This window comes from Paroedura picta, chromosome 6 (genome assembly GCF_049243985.1).
Source record: "Paroedura picta isolate Pp20150507F chromosome 6, Ppicta_v3.0, whole genome shotgun sequence".
Taxonomy (NCBI): domain Eukaryota; kingdom Metazoa; phylum Chordata; class Lepidosauria; order Squamata; family Gekkonidae; genus Paroedura; species Paroedura picta.
Window position 1 is genome coordinate 63,490,586 of NC_135374.1, and position 9,935 is coordinate 63,500,520.

Sequence of the window (9,935 nt, forward strand, 5' to 3'; positions counted from 1 at the left end):
AGGAGCAGAGGACACCCCAGAAGATAGACCTAGAGTTCAACGAGATCTGAACATGCTGGAAAATAACAAGTATGTTGTTTCTTAAAAAGGGGTCCAAAGAGGATCCAGGGAATTATCAGCCAATAAGCCTACCATCTTTTTCAGTAAGATTAGTAGAAAGTGTTATTAATGATAGCCCTACTAAGAACGCATGAAGTTGCTGGGAGAAAAGTAGCTTGGCTTTTGCAAAGAGAAGTCTTGGCTCATTAACCTTTTGGAGTACTCTGAGCAGATTAACAAGAATGGGGGGCAAGGATTATCTTGTAGACGTTGTATACTTGGACTTCAAAATAGCTTTTGACAAAATACCCCATCCTGAATAACAGTTGTAGGATTAGAGGATGGCTCATTTTATGGATTAAAATGTGCTTAAATGTTAGGAAGCAGTGAGTGGGAATAAACGGACAGTTCTTGTAATAGAGGGAAGTGAATAGTGAGGTCATATGAATTCATATTGGGACTGGTGCTATTTAATTTGTCCTTAAATGATTCAGAACTGGTGGTGAGCAGTGCAATGGCCAAGTTTGCAGATTATCCAAAATGGTGAAAATTGAGGTAGATTGTGAAGAAAATGAAACTGTTTCTGTTGGGTTTTATAACAGATTATGTTTTGGATAGACATAAAAGTATCATGCATGAATTACTTACAGCTGCCGGAATAATCATAGCTAAAGGGTGGAAGAGCATAAAGCGTCTGAATATGAAAAATGGATTGGTAAAGTCTCTCAAATTACAAAATTATCTAAATTGACTGAATTAGTATGCTTAAGGGACAGCCAATTTTCATTAGGCTGCAATTTTTAGACAAAAGCATTTATCTTTAACTTTAGGATATAAAGTAACAAATGTACAATGTTATTGTAATTAATATATTCATATATTTGTGATTCTGGTTTTACTTCCAATGTGAATTAGATACTCTTTAGGCAGCAAACGTTTTGCAAGGAGGGGGAAAAAAGAACAGTAGATTTTCCTAACTGAGAACTGTTGCTTCAGTCAGACCTGTTTTTTGTCTATTTGTGTCACCATTTTAGGAGCCGTCGTAACAATTACAGCTCCAGTCAACATGAACGTAGACAGTCTCCAGTCTCTTTCATCGGATGGTACTACTTTGGCTGTTCAGCAAGTCATGATGGCAGGGCAGAGCGAGGACGAATCTGTGGACAGCGCTGAAGATGACGGTGCTGACCTCTCAGCCACAAACATCAGTGGTCTCATCTTGGATAACAGCGATTCTCTGCAGTAGGAAGCAAGGAAAGCTGGCATAAAGGCTTAGGAAAAACAATGGACTCACTGACTTTTTATAGTTTGCACAGCAAACATTTTACACAAGTTTTATTTCTAATATGTTTTATATGTAGATATAGAAGAGTGCACTTTTTTGTATTTCATAGTCAGCTTAAAGAGTGTCTTTGCAGGTGCAGCAACTTCTTTCAAATGTGTTGTTCTTTTGGTTTTAATTTTGAAAATGTAAATCGAGTTATTTAAAAAAAAAACGACCACAATGTCACCCCATTCTTTTCTTAGGGTAACTTTCTCGGTCACAAAATTGATCCCAGATCAACCTGACCGAGGGAAGTGCAGCAGCTGTAGGCATGGTGATGATTGCTTTGATGGCTGAGTTAATTTTTTTTAATCAGCATGAATTTAAAATCCAGCCACACAGTTGCCATCTGACCCAAGGTTTGTTGTTGTCTGACATCTTGAACTCTGCTGCAGTTTTATGACATATGGAATTGCGTTTATAGGAGAAACTAAAGTACTTCCAATCTCCTGCATTAATTATGCAGTTTCAGTTAGTGCTGTCATTCAAAGACAACTTTTGGTGGTTTAACAATGTAAATGTAAAGCATGTCGAACTAGTGTATGGGCTTTGTTTATGGAGTTAGTCATGTAGATTTGAAAGATGCTTCTGCACCTTAAAAACAAACAAACAAAACAAAACTGCCATTTGGAAATAGGCAACCGAACATGCAAAAGGAAGTGGGGATGTGTGATTCCAGTAATGAACGTATGGCATTTAAAATAAATTTAAGTTCTCTCAAAGAGTTTTTAGGTGGAAGCCTCAAGGTTCCTGCTCCCATGCACAGTTTCTTCCACATGTTTTCCACCTCTGGTCCTTTTGCCTGCCCCCTCTCCCTGCCACCCAGCCTGGAACCCTGCTGGCTACGTTTGTAGGGAGAGAGGTCATACCAAAGGACTGAGGACAAAGGCAGGACAAGATGTGCTGCTGCTGTCTCATCCCAGCTGGTGGCTAATTTAAAGGTACAAGGAGAATCTCCAGGTTATAACCTGATAGCCCTGCCCATACCCAGTGGCTCTGTCCATCATTTGCTATAAAACACTTATTTTTACCTTATCAGGATTATTGGATTAAAAATATTTTTATAAATTCTCTAAGAATTGGGATGATGACTGTATTGAGCATGAAAAACAAATTGTTTAGTATTCCCATTTGGAAGGTTATGAAAACTGTCCGGATTGAATAAACACGCCTGTGCTATATCCTATGAATCTCTGCTATCCCAAAGTAGTACAGCCTATTTGATAGTGGCCTAAGGGCTTATTCCTTAATAGGATGTTGGATCTTTTAAAAATACTGTTCTGAGTTTTGTGTAGGCTGATTTTCAGTTACATTTTAGTCTAATTTGGAACTTGTATCAAGAGATTTGAAGGACAGGTACTCTGGTGGGACAATGCCAGTCATCTTCACTGCAGTCAAGAGAAAATTCTCAGCAGCACACACGTCTTGCCTGTCAGCCATATGGACATACTAGTCTCTCAGCTGGGATGGGTTTTTTTCTCATGCTAATGATAATGCCTTCTCAAACATGTTTTAATGTCTGCATTAGGAAATAATTTATTGGACAGTATAAAAACAGATTTCTCAGATACGAGCACTCTGATCATCCTGATGCGGCATACCACCCTCATGGCAGCTCAGGCAAAACTAGTGCTGACGTGGGTGCAGGTATGGCTGCGGTTACTTTTATTTGGTCTCCTTACCTTTTGACTTTTCTGAAGGCGTTCTGCAGGTAGTGATGCTGGCTCTACTGATAGCTAGCATTTCCCCACAATGTAAAATAGCTCAGAGGACTCTCAGAACTAGCTGTTGGAGAAAAGCTAGGGATACATCTACGTTTAATCAAAAGAACTGTCTCCAGTGAGCTGTGATAGACTGGTTTTGATGTAAGTCTTGATTTCACAAAGCATTCAAGGATCTCTTTCGTTCACCCTGTTCTTTTCAGAGGGATTCAACAAAAGGTGCTACTTCTAAAGTCTGCCTCATCATCCTGTAGAGATTGGAAGGAGCAAATCAGATTTTTCTTCTTGCCTACATCAGGCTGAAACTAAACATTACAGCAGAAGCATAGTTTTTGCCAAAACCTTCCCATTTGCCAAGGACTCCCTATAGCTCCCATAATATCTATAATCACCTGCATTGGCTGGAGGAACACAACTTCTTCACACTAACACTAATGTTCCATTGCAGGATGTGGCCATCAGAAGGGGTAAAAAGGGCTCTGGTACTAATAGAAATCTCCTGCCATGCAGAAGTGTTTTTCAGTGCCAACCCCTCCACTCCTTTAATGCTTAAATTGATCTGCAAGGTATCTGTCCTTTTCTTTGTCTCCTAAAACCCAGATAAAAGAGCAGCAGGCAGCAAGGATTAGAGTGCCTTGATCTCCATAGCATTGCAGAGCGAGAGAGAAAGAATTCATTCTCAGCACCCTTGAAAACACTGCCCCCAGTGGCCAGCAGAAGGCATCCTGAAGCTGTGGTGGTTTTGCAGCACTTCTCTTGAAGCCTTCTAGCAATTCTATATTTGTATCAATACACTCACTTTTATAACTGTGTGAAAGCTGATTTTAACCCATTATTTCTATTTTGTGGTATTGGAAGTATTCCAAAGGGAGTTTACAAAATGTTTTTAAAGAGAGAATGATAGTATAATATAACTGATTCAAAGAACAATGTTTTAAGACCATAAAATTTAAGTAACAGAGAAAGAGAACTTAAAAATGCAGTGCAAATATGTGCCTATGAACCTGCTACTGGCCCCTCTTAAATCCAGTTGTACTTTAGTTCATTGAGTTAAATGGGATGCAGCTTATCTGAATGCTCCCCCCCCCCTTTCCCCACTGCCACTGGTCTGGGTTTTTTTTTATACAGTCAAGTTTGATTTCCTGTTTATACGTCATTTCTATGTAATATTAGAAAAAATGAGGGAAGGGTGCTACAACTTTTTACTCTTCCCTATGTCAAAAAAGTACCAAGTAATAAGAATGAAAATCTGGACCATCCGCATATAGCGGAGAGATCTGAGGCAAAGGCAGGCAGGAGAGAGCCTCAGGACTATGCTGGAGTCTCATTTCAGATGTATAGATGTTGTTTGAAGTCCCAACTCATGAGTGAGCTTATCAACAGAATCAGCATATTTTCACCGAACCCTTCCAGCAGTGAGGCTACAATCTTTGAAGCAAGTTGTGGCATGTGAACAACAATGCACAGAGTGCTTTCCATGTGGTGTGAATTTCAGCTGGCTGCTGTTGTTGCCATCACAGCAATGTAAATCAGGCTAGAGGTTCACAAAGACCAACAGAGAAGCCTGCTTCAAATTTTTATGCAAGAAGGCTTTCATCAAAAAGGAACATGAAATTTTATTTCTGAACATGTAGAATACATTTCACAGTAAAATAGTATCTGGAAGCTTGGCACATTCTAAATATTTTCAACCATGCTGTTAACAAATGTGTAGTGGACTGTCTGAGACACTGGTTGTGCATAGGAAATACTCATGAACTTTGGAAGTCTTAGGCAAGCCTCGACTTAACATGAGGCTGTGAAGGCAAAATAATCTAGTCTTGGCCATCCAGCAGTATGAAAGGGAGCCATGCGGAACATGATCCACTTTTTTACTCTTGTATGCAACTCAGGGACCTTCTTCCCAATGGCTTCCGGGTATGCTTTCACCTGGGAGGTGCCGTGGCTTCAAGTAGATGTTATGCTTAGGAAGGTGCTTCCTGTTCTTTGACATAGGTGTTTGCAGTAGGTTAGTACATGTGCAGCAGTGTTCACTCAGAAACGTGGATGGTGTTGGTGTGTAGCTTCTCCTGGAACCTTTTGAAACTGTTCCCACAATAGAAGTATTGTTGGGAGAAATGCAACAGTCAACTACATGGAAATAAAGTATTGGGGAGATAATGATCCTGCTCCTTAGGTAGATTAGTTTATACAGCAATAAAACTAGAAGAAGATACTTTTTTTGGAATATCCGTGTTGGTCTGAAACAGCAGAACAGAGTTTGAGTCCAGTGCACCTTTAAGACCAACAAAATTTTATTCAAGGTAGGAGCTTTTGTATGCAAGCACACTTCTTCAAGAGTTCTTGGAATGTTATAGATGCTACTTCATTGAAAGGTTTATTTTTGTGTTCTTACAGGCATGTGCTTTAAACATTTTACCAGCCCTCCCCCTTCCCTCAGTGAGTTAGTATTTTAAGTACAATACTTGGTAAAATTATGTTGTGACTAAAGAGTTCATTATGTTGTGACTAAAGAGTTCATTAACACTCAGGACCATCATGCTGTCCTGGGGGTAAAATTCAGATTAAAAAATGGTCCAGTCACTGCAAAGCATTGTCATAGCAAGGCCTTCTAATAATGTTTTCCCACAGTGGACCATGAGGAATGCACAGAACATGATCAGAGTTCTCTGGGTCATTCTGCAGATGTGCCATCCATATACAGCACAAGAGTCTGTTGGATTGTAGCCAAAAGTAACGTTTTTAAATAGGTTACATGAATGGGTGATGTTTCCTGTTGTACTCCCACCTTTCTTATTCACATGATGGGTCTTCTTCTGAGATAGGAAACTCATCCGCACAGCAATCCATGAAAACATGGCAGATAGTAGGAGGTGTGCATCATGCTAGGGGCAAAACCCAGGGGGAGGGGCTTGACTTATTTTTGCAAGGTAATACTGCAACCCAATCATTTTAGGGATGAAAATACACAAACAATGTTAGAATAAAACACTTAGAATGAAGAATATAAGCCATACTAAGTGATGTTCTTGGATGTCTAAGAGAATGGTGAGAAGGTTAGTAATAGCAACATTTTGAATAAGCACTAAAAAATCAAGAGGAGCACTAATGCAGGTCAGTATTCAGAAGGAGATGCAAACATCAGTTTATGGTGGCCTTCAGTAAGATATCAGATACAAAGCAGCAGGGAGAGATGGGCTAAGCAGCTGAAACTAGGCTTGCCAAACCCAATCATGTTTTCCTAGTTTAACTGTTAAAGCAAAAACTGGATGGAGAAAGCCCTTACAGCCAGTCTATTCATGAACTGGCTCTTAGGATTATGGCCAGTATTTTGGCCTTCATTTTGTACTAGAGATCTGAATGTCTGTAATAGCAACAAGAATGTTTAATCTGAATAATATTTTAGTATATTAAGTGTAAGTGCACTAAATATAAAGAAAGGGACACTGGACATTTGACTCCATAGGATGTTTGGGGTGTACTTGTTGGTTTTGTCCGTTCAAGGAGGCCCTGAAGCCCTGTTTTAAAAGTTACAGAATGATCGTATCCTGTTATTGACTTGCTTACCACTTGCAAGTAGACTGCATATATTTTCCTTTGCATCAAGACTTTATAACTGACAATCTGTGAAAACTAAGCTCAGCTAAACTTAAAATCTTTGTTTACTGTCTGATGGAACTGTTTGGAAACACCTGATTTAACATCGGGGGAGATCGTTCACTGACGTGTTTTTACATGAAATATCTGAAGTAAAAAACAGCTTGTGTTTTGGAATTGCTTTAATTCAAGACAGTTGTATCAGCCAGATATATTTGCTTCTGTTGGCAGAATACACATTAATTTTGGTTTTGATTTTAAAAATTTATTTCCATTGAATTGAATAAGAGTTTTTGTTTTGTTTTTTTGCAATCGTGTTTACACTGGAAAATATTCAGCACATTACTTTATCCATGTTCAAATCACAAGAGGGGAAAATGTGAAATGCCCAATGATGTTGTGTTTTAATTGTATGGAAGCATTTTCATTGAAAGACTATGCAATTGATTAGCTCAAAATATTTCCTTTCTTTATTGTTCCAAAATAATGAGGGTAGGAAAGGTTAATATTCTGAAAAGGGCAGCTCCTTTTCAAAGGTTATTCAGAAATACATGCCCATATTTTACATCTCTATATGCCAGCATTTCCAGGTACAGAGCAGATTCTCTTCAGTTCACTAGGAGATTGTTGCCCTCTTTTTTGGCTTTAAGCATGCTGTGTGGGATTCTGAAGTCCTGCACTCAAAAAACAACTGCTGTGCCACTGGCTGACTGTAGCACTATACCTCCTTTCTCCCATTGCGGAGGTCAAGGCAACGTGTGAAAGGTTCGCAGCAGTCTCCTATCCAGGCACCAACCAAACCTGCTCTGCTGCAGCCAGCTTGCTGCATCATGTGCTCTCCAGCTGTGCCTCAAGAACCACACCCCAACCTGCTTGCAAAGATTGCCTTTGGTTTGCCATGAAGAATGGGAGGCTGTGGTTGAGACTACCACAAAAATAAAGCTGTACTCAAGCAGTTCTTAGTATTCAGGCATACTGGCCATATTTAGATATTTTCTTCATGGGAAAGTGACATCCAGTTAAATGGCCTCTTAAGAAAGCTGCTAATTTTCTAGTATACAATGCTTCTCTTTTCACTTCTCACTCTGAAACGGCTACTCCATGACATCCTAATCTGCCCCTGAATCCTTCTTTTAACTAAACAAACTTATATTTTAAATTGTTGGAACAGATGTGGGACAAAGAACATGTGTTTTCTTCACCCGGGATGCAGTTTCACAGTTTATGAGTCAGTGATCAGATCGAAAAGCCATTTACATCCGTCAAAGTGCTTTAAATTCCTGTTCTGCTGGACTGCATATCCATGGGAATATGGCTTGAGTCTCACGGCTATCACCTCTTTCACTCACTGCTACATCCCATTGGATGTCCTTTTTTTTGTGTCACTTCTGCAGTTAACTGCAACTAAGAAAAAGCTTCCCTTTTTAGAAACTTATTGTAGTGCTTGATTCTCTATTTAGCCAAAATTATATTTATTACTTCCTTTAATCCTCATTTTTCTCACACTGGCCTCAGATGGAGGATAGTAGATCCAGCAAGCAGCCAACTCCCTGATCTCCAGAACAAGCCTGGTCAGGTAAATTGCCTTGAGAAAGACAGGGCCATTCCACACGACTTAAGTGTAGCAGAAGTCTTACCTTTGGTAAACGCTACTAATTCAACGTTCTGCACGACGTCGCACACGATCTGCAACACTCCTGTAGCGTTTTTCGGAGAATCGGGAAAAGTGGATTCCCCCCGAAAAAATTGCTACACTTCTGAGCACAAGCTGCAACACAGCAGCGAAAGACATGTGCATTCTCAATGTAACGGTAGAAAGAATGTCCTTCCCCTGCTCTCACCCCTGAACTTCCAGAGAAGCGATCACCATTTTTTCCCCCTTAGACCGGGGAAAGCAACGAACGAGCGAGGCTTCTCTGGCTAAAGTCCCTCCACAGAAGTGCTTAATAGTGAAACAAAGCTCCCTACTGCAAGTGTCTTTAAAGTTCCCAAGCACAATACAGCCCCTTGTTTGACACTGCCCGTACTTTCGGCCACAAATTGCGCCCATGGGGGGGGGGGTTACTTGTGGAGCTTGTAAACAATTAAGTGCCAGCTCCTACGCCAGCAAAAAAGGTCTTTCCGAAACGATTCAACACAGATTTGTTGCAACTGGTGTGTTTGTGTTTTTAAAAAACAGTTCTTAAAGGGAAAGGGGCTTTTTGGGAGCAAACACAACAGCCCATTGGCTGTTCCATTTGATTGACAGCCAGGAGCAGGAAGAGGCGCAGAAAAATCTCGCTTCCTTTGTTGCGATTCCAGTGAGACCGAAAACGTGGGGAATGAATACAACACTACTGGGACTTCAATATTCCACTAAAATTAAAGGTATGCGGAATGACGGAATTCCACTATTTAATATAGCGTTTCTGCATTCTGAAAACATTTAGCAACATTGGTCCTTGCGCGGAAAGCCCCACAGAATCATTTAAGGGTTTTGATGGCCATCTGAATTCCATTGGCTTCATTCTGTCCTTAGCTGGATAGGCTCGGTTTCTAGCAATTTCGCATTGCTTCTGCAGCAGACAGTATGGATAAAAATGGATATAACTAAGGAAAAGAATTAAAAACAGTAGTGGGGGAACTTGGATTTGTGCATGCTACACATTCCTAGGAGCTGGAGGTCATAACAGAGTAACTCTTTTGCCTCAATATTTATTCTATGCCCTAAGAAACCAAACAGTTGTTACAGTTTGCAGCCTTCTTATGTCATTTGATGATTTTTAGCCATTAGAAGGTGATAAAAGTTGACTTCAGTGCAATGAGTGGCTAATTATTCCTACGCATCAAACCATTGTTAAATTATTTGTAGCGTAGTAGTTGGACTGCGATCTAGGTCCTGGGTTCAAATCTCCACTCTGTTATGAAAGATGGCTGGGTGATTTTGGGCCAGTCTCTCACTCTTAGTCAATGTCACAGGGTTGTTGTCAGGATAAAATGGAGAGCGGGGCATGATCTCTTCTGTCCCACCCCCACTTGATTGGTAATGGTTGCAGAATAAAATTTCCTACTACATCAGTAGGCACTTTGGGAAGTAGGTATAGGCCCTGAAATGAAATCTGGTTGCGTACCCTCGGATAAAATGTTTGCCTTTTATAGTTTACTGAAGACTGGTAGTCAAACATCACTAAGATCAGAGCCTTTTAAAAATTATTTCTATGGCATAAGGAATCCCAGGACCGAATACTGGATAGCAACAAGCATCTGTCAGTCCC

General features: G+C 40.2%; 1 protein-coding gene across 5 annotated transcripts in view; it reads left to right on the forward strand.

Annotated features, from left to right (window-relative positions):
- The window catches only part of PKNOX1 (PBX/knotted 1 homeobox 1), a 47,774-nt gene extending 40,646 nt beyond the window's left edge, over positions 1-7,128 (forward strand). For all 5 annotated transcript variants that reach the window (XM_077342801.1, XM_077342806.1, XM_077342804.1 and 2 more), the window contains one exon: positions 1,074-7,128. In XM_077342801.1, coding sequence (XP_077198916.1) covers positions 1,074-1,285 — 212 coding nt within the window. In that variant the 3' untranslated portion in view covers positions 1,286-7,128. The remainder of the gene's footprint in view (positions 1-1,073) is intronic.
- The last annotated feature ends 2,807 nt before the right edge of the window (positions 7,129-9,935 follow it).